Consider the following 19,745-nt stretch of genomic DNA (forward strand, 5'->3'; position numbering starts at 1 on the left):
TCTCCTTCTGCAGGGTGGTTGGAGGCTGAAAATGTCTGAGGTGGAGGAGGAAGGACTAAGTAGCTACATCGCCTCAGAGATGTTCAGGTTGGTGGGACAGAGAAGAATCCTAGGGGTGTGAACTAAGGAAGTACTGAAGGAGTAAGTCGAATAAGTGGCAGAAGAGGACATAAATACAGGTCTCTGCTCGTCTCACTTTTTTTGTTCCCTGTTAAATGGCTTATTTAGAGTGTGAGCTGTTGGATCAGGAAACAGCATTGTTTATACTTGCACTAGCAAAATACCCATTGGTTTGATGCGGGGGAGGGGGAGGTAAGGGCCATACAGTCTAGATTCCTATAAAAAACATGGTATATTTATGTGTACAGTTTCATTCAGTGGAACCACCCAGTGCAGGGGTGGGGGGCAACTCGTAATGAAACAGTTCATCTTTCCCCTTATGAATGACTGGTGATTGAGCAGGCGGCAGCGGAACAGATACAGGGTTTTCTGAAGGATGTCTCAGCCCTAGATCCCTTTCAGTCCGGGTTCCAGCCAGGACATGGGACGGAGATGCTGCTGGTCGCCCTCATGGACGACCTTTGCAGACATCTGGATTGAGGCGGTTCGGCGCTGCTGATATTATTGGATTTGTCAGCAGCGTTCAACACAGAAGATTACGATCTTCTGACTCACCGCCTCGCCGATATGGGGATACGAGGGACTGCCTTACAGAGGCTTGTCTCTTTTCTCCACGGTCAGGGACAGAGGGTGGCGCTTGGGGAGAAATTGTCACCGTGTCACCCATTGGTGTTCGAGGTCCCACAGGGGGCAATACTCTCCCCTTTATTGTTTAACATATATATGCACCCCCTTTCCCAGTAGGTGCGAAGTTTCGGGCTTGGGTGTCATCAATTTGCAGATGACACCCAGCTGTATCTGATGATGGACAGCCGGACCGACTCAGCCCCAGATGTCCTGGAACATGCATTTGCAGCCGTGACTGATTGGTTGAAACACAGTCAACTGAAACTGAACCCAACAAAGACAGAGGTCATGTACTTGAGCCATGGGGGACTGGGTTCAAGACTCCGGCTCCCGGCCCTCGATGGGGCACAACTTGTGCCAGTTCCGAGGGTCAGGAGGCTGGGGGTGATCCTGGATGCCTCCCTAAAAATGCAGGCACAGGTTGCAGCGGTTTTCAGGTCTTCTTTTTTCCACCTGCGGCAGACCAGGCAACGTGTCCCCTACCTGTCTATCTGTGACTTAACTACAGCGATCCAGGCAACAGTCATCTCTAGGTTAGATTACTGTAACTCGCTCTATGCGGGCCTACCCTTGAACCTGACCCGGAGACTGCAGCTGGTGCAAAATGCAGCGGCACGCGTCATTATGAAAGCAACAAATAGGGTGCGTATTACACCAATACTCCGCAAGCTGCATTGGTTGCCAGTGGAGTACCAGATCAGGTTCAAGGTTCTGATATTGACCTTGTGTGGACTGGGGCGGCGTACTTGAGGGACCATCTCTCCCCGTATATTCCCCGGAGGACCCTCTTATCAGGAGAAAAACAATTATTGGTCCCTGGCCCCAAGGAGGCCTGCCTCGCCTCAACTAGAGCCAGGGCTTTCTCAGTCCTGACTCCTACCTGGTGGACCACTCTGTCTACTGAGACCAGGGCCCAGCAGGATTTACTATCTTTCTGCTGGGCCTGTAAGAAAGAGTTGTTCTCCCAGGCTGATGGCTGAGATTGGGTCTCTGCTGGCCGTAGGATGCAACATCTACCTCCCTCCCTGTGAAAGCTGCCCACCACTGTTTGTTTTTCAGCTGCTGTTACTGTGCTGCTATATCTAGTTGTACTACTGTATTGATTGTTAAGAGTTGTATTGCTGCTGCCAAAAAAAGTTGTATTGCTGCTGCTGCAAAAAGCGCTGCTATTTTTATATGATGTTTTAATGTTTTAATATGGAACGTTTAAAATGATTTTAAGGTTGTTATCTGCCCTGAGCCCGCTTACAGGGAGGGCAGAATATAAGTATGAGATAGATAAATAAATAAATAAATAAATAAATAAATAAATAAATAGCCATTTATACTAGCAGGAGGAAGTAAAAGTTTGTAATGAAGGATACCACTGGGATGGGGGTTAACCTGCCCTTTACCTAGTGACCCACTGGTTGTTCTGAAGAGTAGATATGCACCCCTTCTTCAATAGTTTTGCTGATTTTCATGAGGCAAAGTCAACACTTACCAACAGCCTCTTAGAAAGAGCCTGTTCCTTTCTGCAAAACCCATTCTGGTTTTTGTTTTTTGGGTTATGTGGCAGACCACATGAATGGGCTTCATATTCAGACATACTACTGTTACCTATCCTTTGGTGCCAGCTAGGAAGGACTAAAAATTTTAAAAGGACTAAAAGTGAACATCAGCATAAATTAAACATGGCTCAGAAGAGCTTCCCAGTTTGATCCAATTGTACGTTATTAACAATAAAACCCAGGCATTTATACACTGTAAAGAATAAGTAGAATAAGCAGGCAATACAGGTGTTCTCAAGGCACAACAGACTACAACTTACCACCCTTGCCTCCTTATCCCTATTATTTCCTTTGCCCCAAAGACAGCCTACCCTCTGTAGGTGAAGCCTGTGGAACTGGTCTGCAATGCACTGTAACTTCCGAGCAATCTGAACTTCAGTACGCAGTTCTTGTGGGTTTTCCTGAGGTTCCTCCTGGAGGTGTGGATTCAATGAGAAACCAATTGGGTTGGCATGTAAACGGTACCCAGCATTCCCTGCCAAATATCAGAGAAGAATCAGGGACTTGCAACTTCTCAGTATGAAATGCATAGTATTTCTGCCATATTTAACACAGTATAGGAGAAGACAGCTTAAGTGCATTTGTCATGAAGTATTCAGGATAGCCAGGATGACGTGGATTCACATTTACCTCTGAAAAGAAAATTTTTCACAAGAATTAAGCATAATGGCTGCAGCTTCCTCTCAGTCACTTTTAAATAGGCTGATAACTCATTATTATTTTCCCCAGGAGATTTTGTTATTACTAGTTACAGGGCCACGGCTCATCTAGACATGACAGTGTCTCTGTTTCTGTGATGCTGCCATTTTAAGATTGGGATTTTCTTCTTCCAAAGAAGCTATGGGGGCCTGATCCTGAAAGCCTGCCTGATGGCACCCTGGCCAAGTGGTCTTTCCCCAGGTAAGGAGGCATGAAAACCAGTGCGATGGGGGAGGCCCAGCAGCAGTGGAAGTGAGGAGTTGTGCTTGCTGAATTCCCCATAAGGACTTGCATAATCTTGAGCAGATCCTGCCTGCATAGATCTAAGTCCCTGGAGGCAGAAGACTTGTTTAAAATAACAGGAAGAAGTGTGATGTTTCTGTGTTCTGAAATTCTTTTTTTTTAAACAAAACCAGTGTCATAATTTCTGATGCAATATGAACTATGTAGATGCCTATATTCTCCTGCAGAGTGACCTGCACTATGTAAGGTATGTGGGAAATACATACTGAGAAAACTATTGTTCTCTTAAAGAATGTTGCTGTCCCAAAATGCCACAGGTTCTCAAGGACAATTTCTTCAGGGCAAAGGGATCTTTCTTACCATAAAAAAGTCTCTGTGGTGGTTCAGTCACTCCACAAGGTAACATGATATCCTGGCTGGAAGAGGATGGACTGAGAGTTTGTGTTGCCTTGTCTTGCTGCTTGGCATGCCTAGTCCCTGGTCCACAACAGTGTGTAAGTGGGAAGAGCTGGAACCTCCCCAACAGACAACTGTAAGACTGGCTCTGTGTAAAAATGCCAGGAAAGGTAATCTCACTGGGCTGACTTGCAAGTCTACAGTCATCGGAGTGGAACACATCATCATCCAGCCCATCCAGGCTAGAGAAGTCATCCTCCAGGTAGTCTGGCGGCTCCATTTTACCTGCCATTGAAAAAAAAAATAAACAAGACACCTCTGAATAAGAGCATAAAGATATGCAGTAGATGATAAACAGCAGGGACCCCACTTTTGTTGAGCCTACAGGCATATTTAGAACTTTGAGAACGAGGAATGGATCCCACCACAAAATAGCTGCCATGGAGGACTGGTGCCAATCAGAAAATGGTTGACCTGGGGTAATGGGGCCAATCACACAATATTGGAAGTTGCAAGCTAAGCATCCTTCTACAAGAAGTCAGCTGTTTCTGGGTTTTTCTGCGCCAGTGAGGGGGGTGATAGTCAGGATATGCTCTTTGATTTAGGGGAGAAGCAAATGAACACCGGGAGTCTCACTGGTGAGCACCATGGTATCCACAGACACCACAGAGGAGGTCACTGATACATGGCTTTGTTCATTCTTTTTCCGCAAAGTAGCCTGTGAAGTAGGCCCCAGAAAAACTTATATTAACCATTATGTAGTCTTCAATTGTTAGGGTTACCAGCCCGCAGTGGGGGCAGGGAATCCCCCACTCCCAGCCTCCAACCCCTGCCACCTCTCACTTGGCCAGCAGGGGCAGGGGGAGGCGCAGAAATGGGTCTGGAAACTCTGGAGCACAAGCGCCTTCTGGAATGCTTGTGAATTATGGTGGGAATGATGTCATTTTCAGCGTGATGCAGAAGCAACAGGTTGCAACAGGGCCAATTCAGTAAAAACTGGACCCAAACACTATTTGGGGCCAATTTTTACTGAACTGGACCCATTGCTTCCATGTCATGCTGGGAACGACATTGTTCCCAGCACGATGCAGGAGCATGTGTGTGAGGTAAGGCCCCACTGGTGTGTCCCCCCGCCCAAAGACCTCCCCATCCCCCACTTACAGCCCTGAGGGACCTGGTAACTCTATCAACGATCAAGGTCAATTGGTTGAGTCCTACTTCTCCTTAACAAGGAACTCTGAACAAGATGGGTAAACAAAATGTCACCTCAAGTTCAAGCCAATTACTCATAAGAAGAAGTCTAAGAAAAAGAAAAATCTTGGAAGAATATTTATGTTGGAACCCAAAGACCATGCTAGCTTGACACAATATGCATATTTCCTTCACAAAGATTGTCTTCATTCAGCAGTTATGATTCTTAACTTTCCCTAAACCTTGGAGGATAATCACAAACACACACAATCAAAATAATTAAGTGTTAGGTCAACACTCACAGAATTATATGAATATAATCACATCACAGTTACTCCCTGTATAATGTGCTAAGATCAGGTAGCTAACTCACGGCTACTGCCCATGTACTGATACCCCAAAATATTTTAGTGCCAGAAGCAAAAAAAAAAAAAAATCCAAAATGTGGTCCTTAATTAAACTGAACAGCAGCTCAAGATGTCACATGAGGCATGCTCTGTCTCTCATGGCAGCCCCAGGGCCTGGGACTCCAGGCATTTCTACAGGCTGGAGGTTCAGTATAGTCCTTTTTTCCTCATGGATGCTCTTCACAAGGCCCTTCACCCTCTTCCTCATCCACAACTGTCTCTCCACACTCTCCTTTCACTACCTATCACTACCTCTGACCCTGCAAAATGACCCAGTTTCATTCTATGATTATATACTAACAGTAGGATTATGGAATCTAGGCTGATTCATATTTTATAAACGTTGACCACAGAAAACCATACTTCCTGTATGTTATTGGGGGTGAGGTAGAAATTATTTGGGATGACTGGAATCAGTGATAACCAAGAAGCCTTCCCTAGTTGATAGGATCTCCCAATTTCATTCTCCCAACAAACCAAAGGATTTACACAAGGCATTATGCAGACTCCAACCCAGCTACAGCCTCTTGCAAAAGCAAAAAAGTTTTGCTTGCAAAATGTGCTCTAAATTTCATCTGACTCTATCATATTAAATATATCTTGCTTGGAAGTATAGTCCCATTCAATTCCATGTAATTTACTTTCAAATGCATATAAAGCCTCATTCAGATTAGAGAAGATGTGAAAGGGAATTCCCATGCAGAGAATTTTATTTACTATTAATTACTAAACTTGCCTCTTTTATCACCAAGACAAAAGATGTAGCCAAACTTATTAGATTGATCCAAGTACAGCAATAATGTCATCATCACTCCATACTCAAACTGATTTAACCACAGAACACATCTGGCAAGCCATTCTTAGGGAAAAAGAACTTTTGCAGCGGTAATTTATGGAATGATTTGAGGTCAAAAATAACCGATCCAGAGAGTGATGGCACACAGAGAAGCCTCTCCTGATGATCTCAACTCACATAGGGTATATATGGGATACAGTATATATGGGGCACGCCTTATGCCTATGAGTATCTCCGGTTTACAGGACTTTGAGCTGAGATCAGAAACAAGCTACCCAACAGGTGTAGCACACAAAGAATCAGTGTTGCGTCCTCCTGGTGCCTAGTACATGATGAAAGTCATACTGCCACATTCTGGATCCACTGGAGCTTTGAGACCATCTTCAATTGCAATTCCACATAACACGTTACAGCAATCAGTTTGAGAGGTTACTATAATGTTCATTACAGTCAGACCTTTACTCTGCAGGAAACAGCACAGCTGGCTTCCTGTCTGAAGAAGGGAGCTCTGTAAAGTGTACACTCTGAAAATCTTGTTGGTCTCTAAGGTGCCACTGGACACAAATCCTCTTGGCTTATTAATCAAAGCTGATAAAAGACCTACCTGGTCACAACGGTCAGTTGAACAACCAAATGCAGGACTGAGTCCAGGAGTATTTTCAGACTTTAAAGCATTTCCTTTGGGCAGGTGGTGCTATCAACAACTGGCATTTCTCCTCAACTCTGGCAAACTGCCTCCCATCAGCAACTCCATGCTGTTTGGATCAAGCATTCATTTATTCATCTTCATCCACTCCCTTACTAATCTCCAACACTCAAGCAAGGAGACCACCACCACACCAGACAGAAAAAGGATGTAACATCCAGCTCTGTTTCCATTCTCTGTCAGATGTGGCGGCCTCCTTGAATGAGTGTAGAGAGAAAGCACTGCATGCTCAGACATCAGATCTATAACTGCCGAAACCAAGAAAGGTTTTTTCAACATGGGTCTTACAACCACCTCCTTAAAGGTTAGACTTTAATCCTTCCTACAACCACTTGGTAATGATTTCCCAAAACCCCATAGAACTTGCATTGAAAAGAGGCCTCTTCCCTTGACCATTTTTGGTGTCAAGTTATTGTGGGAGGGACTTTTAGCTGATTGCTCTTCCTAATCTTTGATAGCAAGTTTACAAAGTTTTATGTTGGTTGCTAACTGTTGCTTTTAATGTCTATGTTATTTACTTGTCTGTTTCATTACTGATCGATTCAGTTTTACCTTTTATTGAAAGTTGCTTCAATTATGTTTTTGGAAAAACTACTTATAAGTAAGTAAGTCGTCTTGCCAAGGAGGATTTTACCAAACATGTAGTACAGATAAAAGGCTCAAATGACACATGTTTAGTTTAAAGAAGGGAGCACAAAGAAAACAACGCTTCCAGCACCCACAAAGATCCTGGTAGACTGGTCTAGAGAACCCAACATGTAAACAGTCACAAATATGCAAAGTTTCTATACGTTTGTGCAGGTCTGTATCATATATTTTGGTCTTTTTACATTCAGGGATTTAGGCATCAAGTCCTTGATTTGACTAGCAAGATGGAAATCAAATTCCTACAGATCCTAATGTGATTATGCTGGTTGAAAGATGCAATCAATTCATTAAATTGTCTACAGTGGCTCGCTGGGGGAAAAAAGCAGAATTGCCTTTAATCTTTGAGAGTTGCCAGCTCCAAGTTGGGAAATTCCTGAAAATCTGAGGAGTGAAGCCTGGAGAGGGCAGGGTTTGGGGAGGGGTATAATGAGGGTATAAATTATACCCTCAGCGGAGTATAATGCCACAGAGTCCAACTTTTCTGTGATAACTGATAACTGTGGCCTGGAGATCAGTTGTAATTCCAGGAGATCTCCAGCTACCAGCGTGGATGACAAAACTAACCTACTACTATAGGAGAGCCAGAAAAGTACTATATATGTATATAGATTTGTTAAGAAAGGGAAAACGGTCATCATGTTTTGGAACATGTAAGTACAAGATTATGTTTATTCTTTATGGTTATTAATATATATATATATATATATATATATATATATATATATATATATATATATACACGTTTTATTTTTGTGTTGGTATTTATTCAACATATTAAATGTATTCTACATATTTTACATATGTTTAATCTTTGGTATTAAAGTACTTGTCTTTACGATATATTTACATTTTTAATATTTTATTTTCACAAAGTTTATTAAAAAGAAATACCATTATAATTATGAGTCAAAGGGTTACCTTTTTGTGGGGTGCATTAAAGACTCAGAAAAAATTAGAACAATCAGCAGAGGCTATTGCACCAGATGAAGCTATGATACAAAGACTGGGAATTTCTCTGGGAATTTCCCAAAATCAAAGATATGGGATTCTTTCTGTGAAATACTGATTCTAAATTTCTCACCAGCCCTATTTTTATAAAAAGCATACAGTTAAAAAACAAAGTTTTTTATTACCTCATCAAAAGCTGAGGCAGTGAATAAACATGGTTAGAGGAAAGGCTTCAGCGGCTTTTAAAAGGCCCATGAAATGCTTATTCATATAAAACACAAATGTCTGCTAGTATGTCACTGCTCATAGACTGCAAGAACAGACATAATACTTTTTAAGACAGTTCCTTAAAATTAACTATTAGCCTCCAAACAGCGGCCGTTTCCACATACGTTGAATAATACACATTCAATGCACTTTAGCAATCCTTTGGAAATGGATTTTTTGTTTCACACACAAAAACCCAGTTCCAAATGATCATAAAGAGCACTGAAAGTGCATTATCTAATGTGTGTGGAAACAGCCAGTATCTGTATTATTACCATAATCTCAGCATATGCCAGGGTTTCCTGGCAGGAGACCAGAGGGGCAGGGATACAATGGGGGGGGGGCATCAATAACAGCATGATGTCACTTCTGGGGAAGACCCAGAAGTGACATCACACCTCTCTGGGAATTGCCAAAAACTCTGTAGTAAAAAGGTTTTAATAGAATTTTCAGTCCTAGAGAGGAATGACATCACACCATCACTTTACGGTCTTTTTTTTTTTAAGATTAATTTTTGCCTGCCTGCCTGCCTGCCTGCCTGCCTGCCGTGAAAAACAAGAGCCATAGCACATGCCCGTTAATGTGCTCAGATCTCATACAAGGAAGTGAAATTCAATCCTTGGGTCATTTGTTTTGCTGTGATTTATGCAATATAACTTAGAGTAATCTATCAAGAGTCTTCTTGATTAAATGTAGGTTCTGACTATATGCTTGTCAATCACTGCCATGAAACTTGAATGTATGTAAAAGGGGTATTTTATTTATTTACTTTATTTATAGCATGACTTTCTTGTTGAGATTCAAGGCAGATTACACAGTACAAGACAATGCAAATTAACAATGAAATAGCATAAGACATGCAATAGGACTAGGGCCTCTTCCGCGTGGTGAACTTTACATTGGGCTTTCTGTGCATTCAACCCATGAGGATCAGATCCACTTTATTCATTATTTCTGGCCCCGTACTGCTTCAGTTCTTTAATTCTCCAATTTGAGGGAGTTGAACCAAAGTGGTGTCTGTTTTTTATTTCTGCACTAGAAAAATGCCCCGTTTCTACTGCAGACTTTGAAGACACATCAGTTTCATTAACGGATTAGCTGAGACCAGTTCAGTTTCCTAGTTGATTCTTGAGGAAACTTAACTGGGGGAGGGGGTTGTCTTTTTTTAATAGCACCAATGTTGTAACGTTATGAAGTTGCTGAATAAATTTTTAAAACATCACCAAAAAAGAATGAACTAAAAGCACGGTAAGCACAGGTGAAAACTTTAAAACATCCAATGGGATTCAGGCTTTTTGAGTTAGCTGCATTGTAGTGTGTCCTCCTGCCCCCAGCAATTCCAAGGGTTTTTTTAAGGCACCAATGTTGCTACCTTGCTATTTAATTTTAAAACATTTAGGGGAAAAAAACTTGATTGGTTGCTGTTCAACTAGTCAGAATGCAGAGGAATAAAGGGGAAGGTGAAAGGCAGAGCCAGGGCCAGACCTCACATTGAAGAAAGCATTCTGCACTTCAAAAAAGCCCTGTTTTGACTTTGCTAGAAAAAAGACATTGGGGTATATATGCAGGGAGAAAAGCTACAGAAAAGCAGACAAAAGATCAATTCTAGGGCAGTTAATAATATAATAATAACATCTGATTTATATACCGCCCTTCAGGACAACTTAACGCCTACTCAGAGCCATTTACAAAGTATGTTATCATTATCCCCACAATAAAACACCCTGTGAGGTGGGTGGGGCTGAGAAAGCTCCTAGAAGTTGTGACTGACCCAAGGTCAGCCAGCTGGCTTCAAGTGGAGGAGTAGGGAATCAAACCCAGCTCTCTAGATTAGAGTCCCACGTTCCACTACACCAAACTAGCTCTATTGCAGCCTTTGTCTGTGCAGAATGCAAATAAAGTCTGGGAAGCAATTTGGAGACTGAATCAGGTTATTTTGACCATGCATTCAGAACTCTGTAAAGAAATCGATGCAGCATGGGGCCAAAACTGATGAAAAAGCCCTGTGTAGAAAAGACCTAGGATCCCAAAAATAGTAACAATGCAATAAAAGGGTCAGACATATGTCTTAAACAATGCAAAAAAAAAGGAATTACAAAAGTAGAAAACAATGTAATAAGAGCAAGATATCATATACAATAAACAGTGGAATAGACTACATTCATGTTCCCTTTATAAAAGTGCCATCCCAAAAGATTCTATTTTATACAGTTTGTGAAATGACAGCCTCCTCAAGCAGGCCATTCTTTTCCCCAAATAGGAGGTCTCCTTAATCGGTTGAGGGAATTATCATTAAAGGAGACAAGTGAGAGGGGGTAACTGGGATTTTCCACCTATGTCTATAGGAATTATTCCCTTAGTGAACTCTCAAATAAATCGGCCAGATGGTGCAAATCCACACGTCCCGGCGCATCCCAGCGTCATGGTAAACATTTGCTAAACTTCTGAAAGTATAGCGTCTTTCTACCGCAATTTCTGACTCACCGCGTGATGAGCAAGAAATCATGCTAGAAAGACGCTATACTTCTGGAAGTTTAGCGAACATTTACCGTGATGCCCAGACGTGTGGATTCAGCCATGTTCAACAGGAAAGGGGCTTTTTTATTAAGGAAAATTAAGAGCAAACATACAGGAAATCACAGAGAGCATGCATACAAGGCTAACTAGAAAAATCAGGAAGGAAAGTGGGAGAAAGCAGTTGGGGGGGGCGATAATTACCAGTCTCAAAGACAGGAGGGGTCCACGGAGGCAACAGCGAAAACAACCAGCACTTCTCTGCAAGGAGAAGCGTCTCAAGCCATCAAGTGAGCTTGAGGGTGGGTGTATGGATCCAGAACACACACAGAGAGCCCATGGCTGGGAAAGGCCAATTATAGGGCAAAATGAACCCTAGGGCAAAATGGGCATATTTGCCCCAAAACGATACCTTAATGGTTTATCCAGATGTAAAACAATAAGTTGGGAGAGGTTTGATATGTCTATCTAGGGGAGACTACAGATGAAAATATTGCTTGATGACCTGGTAGGTACCAGACAGGAAGACTATCAAGTGTGCTGAATAGCTTTGATTAGGGTAGATTTGATTAGGTGAGGGGAAGTAAAGGAAGGCATTGATGAGATTAGGCAGGGAATTTTCTCAGGAAGCCTCGTTATCTCTGCATCTCTCTGGGATGTGGAGGGGTAGTCAGTCAGCCACCCACCTTTGACTCATGTCCTGATAACTTTTCAGTCCTCCTGCCCAGCTGGCATCCTCTTGGGCCAGGCAGCGCTTTGGACTGATGGTGTATGAGGAAGGAGTTTGTGATATTCCGTTCATAAATTGCCCTTTCTTCTGCATGGGGAGGGGGTCTGACTGCTAAAAATTCCACAAAGTGTGAGCCACAACAGAGAAAGCATGTATATGGGCAGCTGTCAATTTAACCCATTTGTAGGGAGCAACCTTCAGAAGGTTTTGCTCAAACTGCTGAAGCTGCCATGGCAGAGCTTAGTAAAAAAGCCACTTGTACAGGCAGGCAAGTCCTAGGCCATGAAGAGTTTTGTAGGTGATAACCAATACCTTGAACCGAGCCTGGTAATTGGTCAGTAGCCAATGAAGTGACTGCAAAATGGGTGTGACATGCATGTTCTGCCTGGTACCTGCTAGTAATCAGGCTACCACTTTCTGTACCAACTAGAATTTCCTGATTGACTTCAAGGGAAGACCCATGTAGAGTGCATTCCAATAGCCTAGCCTTGAGGTAATCATGACATGCATCCATGTGGCCAGATCAACTGAGTCAAGGTAAGGGGCCATCTTCTAGGCTAAATGAAGCTGGTTGCATTACTTTTTGGCAGCTATATGAACATGCTTCTCTAATAATAGTGCTAGATCCAATCTAGCTCCTAGGCTCTTGACTGAGTCAGCAAGCATCAGCCTCACCCCATCCAAGGTAGAAAGCACAATGCCCCTCAAGACCTTCAGCCTTCCCAACTAGCCTTACTTCCATCTTGTCAGGATGGAACCATTTAGCCACAGCAGTAAGGCACATCATCACTAGGCGATTTGGATAAAGAAATATATAACAGGGTATCATTAGCATAATGATGACAGCCGGCTCCCAAACCAAAAATGATTTCTAGTAAAGGATTTACATAGAGACTGAATAGCATGGGAGATAGGACCATGCCTTGTAGAAAGCAGGACAAATCCCACATGGAGAACAACTGGTCTCCAACAGCAACCCTGTGACTTTGATCCATAAGGAATGATTTGAACCAATCAAAAGCAAATCCCCTGTTATGTACTTCCACCCCTAAATGTCTCAACAAGATGGTATGTTGTCGAAGGCTTTCACGGCTGGAGAACGATGGTTGTTGTGGATTTTCCGGGCTGTATAGCCGTGGTCTTGGCATTGTAGTTCCTGACGTTTCGCCAGCATCTGTGGCTGGCATCCTCAGAGGTGTAGCACCAAAAGACAGAGATCTCTCAGTGTCACAGTGTGGAGAAGATGTTGGCACGTAATTTATATCTACTCAGGAAGATGAGTAGATATATATACAAAACCCACCTTCTTGAGTAGATATAAATTACGTGCCAGCATCTTCTCCACACTGTGACACTGAGAGATCTCTGTCTTTTGGTGCTACACCTCTGAGGATGCCAGCCACAGCTGCTGGCGAAACGTCAGGAACTACAATGCCAAGACCACGGCAATACAGCCCGGAAAACCCACAACAACCAAGATGGTATGGTTCACCGTATGAAAGGCTGCTAATAAATCCAGGAGAAGCAATGGAGGCATGCCCCTTGTTTACATTCTCACAGAGGTCATCAATTGAAGGCACCAGTGCCATGTCCATCCCATAGCCTGGGTTGAAACCAGACTGAAAATGGTCCAGAGAGAGCATGATTTATCCAGTCACCCTAAAAGAAACTTCAAATCTAGTAGAGTTGTGACATACATCATAGTTAACTTGGTTTAAAAAAATCAAGGTTAGTCTAGAGTGGCGGTTCTCAAACTGTGATCAGAACAAGAAAAACAAGGGCAAGCTGTCTGACTTATTGTCAAATTTAGGTTTGCCTTGTCATAATGTTACTCAGTAGTGCTCTCTCTTTATAAATACTAATAAAATTTAAACTCCTTCAATGTTAATTAATGTGATATTGTTGTATGCTATTCTAGGGAGGGGGAAAGTAACATGGAGACAATTTGCAAGTGGTTCCCTAAAAGTAAAGTGCATTTAGAAGTGCAACCTACTTGAAAAAAATTAGAAATACTTTTCAGGAGGCTAAACACAATGGCCCACAAATCAAGGGTTCAAACCCCTTGATTTGTGGTCACAAGGCACCCTAGTTCGATATGCAGTGCATACTTAATGGGAATAAATCTTATAATTTAGTTGGACTTCCTTCTGAGTAATATGCTAACATGTGTGGTTATAATTCTACGTCTGATTATGCGGAAGTAAGTCCCACTGAAATTCGAGTGCTCATTGTGTTCAGTTTCAACCCGGCCAGTAAAGTAGAAAAGAGAGTCTAGAACAAGGGGAGGGGTGGAGAAATGTGCACAGGCAGTAGGGCAAAGGAAGAAGTAACCAGAATGTCCAGCAGAGGGGCTGCCCTTTAGTCTTGCTGCACAAATGGAATTCAGAGTATGCTAAAGGAGAGACCTGGAGACATATGGGGGGAAGGTGTCCTGGGCTCAGCATCCTTGATCTTTTTATCCACCACTGCTTCTTCTCTCAGTTGCAACTGGGATAGTGCTACAGTAGATGGAAAGATGAAAGGAATAGGACCAGGGGTGCCCTGAGCTCAAATGAGGGGAAATAAGGGAAAGCGTAGATGAGTCCCTATGAAACATGACCTGGCATTCAGGTCTTGAGTTTATGACTGCAGGACAATTGTCATATGAACACACAAATCAGTCTCATATTGAGTCAGACCACCTAGCTCACAGGCCTTCAAGCCAGTGACATAGCATGGGTTGAGAGCCCCCCCGGGCAAGACAAGTATTGTGCCTTGGTTTTTGCTCTCCCTCATACACACTTGTGCACACGCTTCCTGTGACATCATCACGCAGGGTGCAGCTGCCCCCCTCCGCCACGGCCGCCCGCACCACCGCAGCCAGATTGGTGCCCAGCAATCCAGCTGCCCCATCGGTGCGCAGGCGGTGTGGGCTGCCTCCCCAAGGGCACAGCGCAGTCACTTACGCCCCTACAAATTTTGCACCTGAGGCTACCTCTGCCCCACCCCATGCTACGTCACTGCTTCAAGCATTGTTTTGTGAGATCATTTAAGTGTTGAGAGTAAGAAGCGAGCCCCTCAAGGAAAGTGTGTGCTCTACCACTGAGAAGGGATGCAAAGGCCTGGGATGGGGCCACCACAGGGAATGTACATGTATGAGCGGCTGTGGATTTTGCCCATGTGCAAGATGGCACCTGCAGAAAACCCTGTTCAGATGAGCAAAGCTGCTGTGGTGGAACATAAGGATAGAGGCAGTCCTGTAGATATGATGGACCAAGGCCATGAACTGAGCCTGGTAACTGATAGGTTACCAGGCTCAGTGAATGCAGAATGGGAATAATATTCATGCTCCACCTAGCTCCTGATAATAACTGAGCTGCAGCACAGTACTTTCAGAAACTAGTCTCGTGCAGCTGTGTGTTCATAAGACTGAAACAGGCATTAAGTACTTTAGGGCAGTAGGCAGAACAATTGCAGAGGGGGAGGCATTCTGAGCTGCAGTGGCAGCAGGAAGACTAGAAAATCATACCCTGCAGGTGGAAATCCTTCTGTCCATGGAAGCTCTCCAGCGGATCCAAACTATTACATGGTATTTGAACACAGCTGAGCTATGAGATTCATTTTGGGCAAGTCACTGTCTTTCGAAGTGTGAAGGTAGCATAACAATCAGATCTTTGGAGGTAGGACAGAATGCAAATAAATACATGCTGTGAGGGAGAGCAAACTGAAGAAATACAGAATGCAAATAAAGGAACATGCTTTCAAAAATGAAAGCAACTCTTTAAAGTAAGTCTTTAAGGGTAACAAACAGATAGCACAATTGTTGCCTGACCTAGCAAACCAGGAAGTCACAGGTTCAAATCTCTAATCTGCCACGAACAAGAGGGCCTTAGGCAACCCATGCTTTGTCAGCCACTGTCTCCATACCACACCCCATGCTGAGCAGTGGTCACAGAGTTGGCTTAGAATATGGGAGGCCTGGGTTCCAATTCCCACTCAACCATGGAAGCTTGCTGGGAGACCTTGGCCCAGTCACACTCTCACAGGGTTGTTGGTATGAGGATAAAGTGAAGGATGATGTTGGGACCCATTGGGGAGAAAAGCAGTAATAAAGCAGATATAAATATGTAGCTAATGAATAAATAAAAATCTGCAGGATGGGGCGGATACGGTCTACCTTACAGGACTCCTGGCTTTCCACAAAATATGAAAGACTGGATTATTCAGCAGGGCTGTTTACCTAGTAATAGGGCTTTGCTGTAACGAAATGGTTCAGAAAGATGCTTTGATAGGGACTGTAAACTCTACCACTGTGTTCAGTCTTTTGCAATGAATGAGCTCCTACAGGGTATTTTCTGTATTGATTAATATGTTGTGTTAAATTGTTTTATGTTTTGTTTCAGCTCTATACCAGATTTCTGCTTGTTTTCAAATTTCTGCAATGTCCCCTATGATATTGTTTGTTGAATGTCTCAGCCTTTGATCATATTAATAGCACTGTGCGATCTGCCTTAGATCTCAGCGAGAAAGGCAGACTATAAATAAGATAAATAAAAAATAAAGAATATGTATTATAATGCATGTGAAGAGATTTGAACACTGAATGTACTACATAACTGTATTATTAAAACACAAGGCCCAGAGAAGGCAACTTATCCCTGTTAACTCAGTAAGTTTCAGCCTGGTTAGTACTTAGTTTTGAGATTGGCTTAAAGCTCCATAAAAGCAGCTCTGAACTTCCCAAAATATCTGTTAAAATGTTATAAATGATTATATTCTCTTGAGAAAGGGAAATAAATTCAGCAAGCTGCCTTCAAAAAATTACAAAGGTGAAAATACAAACAAGACCAGTCCTTCAGTGTGGAAACACCTGTTGGGAGGCACACAATGCATACATTCTTCCATCCACCTCCTGTATTCTCTCACAAAAACAAGCATCTGACACACACTACAGCCTCTTGCTGCTCTCAGGAATGGATCAATGAGGAAGAACAGAGGGAGGGGCACAGCACACGTGCTTGCCAGCTAACCAAAACAAAGCAAGCGGGATTAAGTGGAGGACTTCACAATCCCATTAACTCTTTCCTTCCTTCCCATGTTTGTGCCAAACAGCTCTAGTTGAAGACTGAAATGCATCTGCGCTGAAAGAAATCTTTAGCAACCACAAGGCAAAACCTCCAAAGTTAACTAGTTTAGCTGACTAATTCAACAGGTCACGTTGCATGTTCCATATAAAAAATTTAGAAAAGTTTTTTAAAAGTTCCTCTTTCAAAGTACAAGCCAGCCCTTCAAAAGCAAATAACTTCTTTATTAACAGTAGTATTACGCAAGTCAGTAGGTTAAAAATTGCTGCCTTTGGCATGTGCCTAATTTTATTGCTCTGTGAAAGTAGTTGAGACTGTTTTACTAGTAAAGGAGCTCAACTATTTCTGTAGGCAGGGAATGCTTTGAAATACGTTTTTGGGGCATTCTGAGAAACTAGTGAAGGAAACAGTAATGAACCCTAATGATAAATTATGCAAAACTTTCATTTCTGTGATGGGACCATCAGTTCCTTCAATCTCTCTGGAGTACAGCTTCCACTTTTTCTGTGAGGGCTTCATGACAAACCAAAATGAGGTCACTGATGAAACTTTCCCCACCTATCTGTCTGTTAGAGGCACAAGAGTGTGGCCATACAAAAGTGGCAACTTTAGCCTTAAACTTAGCTAACACTGTAGAGTCTGTTTCTTTTTTTTAAAAAGATCAATAGCATTAGGTGCCTGGAACCGTTTAGGAATCTACTTCACTGCACATCCAGTGCAGGAGACGCTGAACAGATGACCATATCGTGGCTTCCCTGTCCCAACAAGTGCCATGTTAGACGGTTTGCAACCCGTGATTCAAGAGGCCACCCCAAGGCAGAAAATGCACAGTAGCTCAGAAACTGGGCGAGAGGGTTAGTCTCCAACAGAGTCCAGTAGCACCTTTAAGACTAACCAATTTTATTGTAGCATAAGCTTTCGAGAATCAAGTTCTCTTCGTCAGATGCATGATACAGAGACATGCATCTGACGAAGAGAACTTGATTCTCGAAAGCTTATGCTACAATAAAATTGGTTAGTCTTAAAGGTGCTACTGCACTCTTTTTGATTTTGCTACCACAGACTAACACGGCTAACTCCTCTGCATCAGTCTCCAACGGAACCATCTTTGCTGCAAATTAACCCCAGTGACTTGTAGGACATGGAGATCCGAGACCTGTAAGCATCGAGTTAGGGTTGAGGAGGATGCTTTTTATCGAAGGCTCCATAAGATCCAGCCTATCGTGGATTTAAACGTACTGTGAAACCCGCCTAAAGTCTCCAGGAGGATTCACGCTGCATCCTAAGCCAATACAAACTCCCGCCGGAGTTTAAGTCAGGACGATGCCCGGACTTGGAGCGCGGCTCTGTCCCCTTGTCACAGACCAGAGGCACCCCCCAACCCCGCCCCTGCCCCAAACTGACCTGCAGTCCCCGCGGCCGCTCTGACCCGCGGCTGGTGCCGTGCAGCCAGTCCGCGATGCCCGCCGCTGCCCAGAGACGCGAGCCGGGCCCGGCGACATGCAAGGCGGCAGATCAGCGACCTCGCAGGAGCAGAGCCCTCCGCCGCAGCCGCGCCGGAGGCGGGGAGGAGCGGCCAGCGGAAAAAGCGGGAGCCGGAAAGTCCCCGGGCTGCAACCTCAGGCGCCGCCGCCAGCGCCACACGGCATTGTTTCCAAAAGCCACTCGCTTCCTGGCATGGCCCGAAACAGCTGACGGGCGCCACGCCCTCCCCGTGACGCGCTCCGGGCCAGCCGGCCAATGGGGAGCCACAGGCGCTCAGCCCACCCACCCACCCTCTCTCCCGCGGGGCTGGGGACTGTCACCAACGCGGCTGGCTGGCTGGCTGGCGGCCGGCGCCCGCGCTCGGTTCAGGGCTGGGGGCCGCGGGCAATCCGCGCTTGCAAACGCAGCCGGGAGGCGGACGCGGACGCCCTGCCTTCCCCAGGTCAGGGATAGCGAAAGGCGCCGCTTTCTCGTTCCCCAGACGCACCTGAATGGATGGAGCAGGGAGCCGTGCACTGCGGGTATCTCAGCTTTCTGTCTCCAGCAAGGAGACATTCAGATGCCTCTGGGGAGCTCGCTAAGAGGTCAGGATGGCCATGGCCTTTCCCCTGTTGTACGTCGCCAACATCTGGTATACTGCCACTGAACAGGGAAGTTCCATTTGGATGTCATGGTGGGTAATACGCGTGTGTGTTTAAAGCAATCTAAATGGCACAATTCTCAATAGAGGTACTTTGGGAATTCTGCTGCTGATTTCCCTCCATTGTGAAAACGGCCAATTTATTCCTGCCTCTGCTTCCTGTTTTTTTAAAAGCCAGTTACAGATCCAGGAGGACTTCCTTCCATTGCTGAACGCCCAGCCACAACTGTAACAGCAGTCATTCCCCAGTCTGCTCCACTATCCACATTAGTTGGAAACTCCTTATGGCGAGGGAGCCTGTCTTTGCTTATGAAACTCTGTCCAGCTCCATATATGCTGACTGCACCTTAATAATTCTTCTTCCTCAGAAACAAATCCCACTGAATTCAATGAGAATTACTCCCAAGTAAGTAAACATAGGATTGCACCCTAAATTTCCTCAGGAGTCTTTGGTGAATGACAGTCCAAAGGTGCCTGGAAGTCAGTTGCAAAGAGACTTACTCCCTAACAAACAAGCATAAGATTTCGACCTGTATATTTACTGGCCCAGTGGCTAGGGGTTTTTTTTCCTGGAGAAAGAGAGATTTGCAGTTTGAAATGTGACATTTGAAATTTGAAAATGAAATAACATCACTGCTTACAATAGGAACAGTGTCCCACACTTTCCCCTGGTAAACAAGTTTTACAGGTTTTTGTATTGTTTTTAAAACCTTCT

At 44.0% G+C, this 19,745-nt stretch overlaps 1 protein-coding gene across 2 annotated transcripts in view; it reads right to left on the bottom strand.

Annotated features, from left to right (window-relative positions):
• The window catches only part of BMF (Bcl2 modifying factor), a 36,574-nt gene extending 18,014 nt beyond the window's left edge, over positions 1–18,560 (bottom strand). Inside the window, exons 1-3 of one of the 2 annotated variants that reach the window (XM_054970167.1) lie at positions 18,310–18,560; positions 3,600–3,920; positions 2,609–2,772 (exon numbers count right to left, since the gene is read on the bottom strand). In XM_054970167.1, the coding sequence (XP_054826142.1) occupies positions 2,609–2,772; positions 3,600–3,915 (480 nt within the window). In that variant the 5' untranslated portion in view covers positions 3,916–3,920; positions 18,310–18,560. Of the gene's footprint in view, positions 1–2,608; positions 2,773–3,599; positions 3,921–6,633; positions 6,709–18,309 lie in introns of those variants that run through there. The other variant, XM_054970168.1, reaches the window with a different exon arrangement.
• Between the last annotated feature and the right edge of the window lie 1,185 nt (positions 18,561–19,745).

The sequence above is a fragment of the Eublepharis macularius genome, chromosome 2, assembly GCF_028583425.1.
Source record: "Eublepharis macularius isolate TG4126 chromosome 2, MPM_Emac_v1.0, whole genome shotgun sequence".
NCBI classification, from domain to species: Eukaryota; Metazoa; Chordata; class Lepidosauria; order Squamata; family Eublepharidae; genus Eublepharis; species Eublepharis macularius.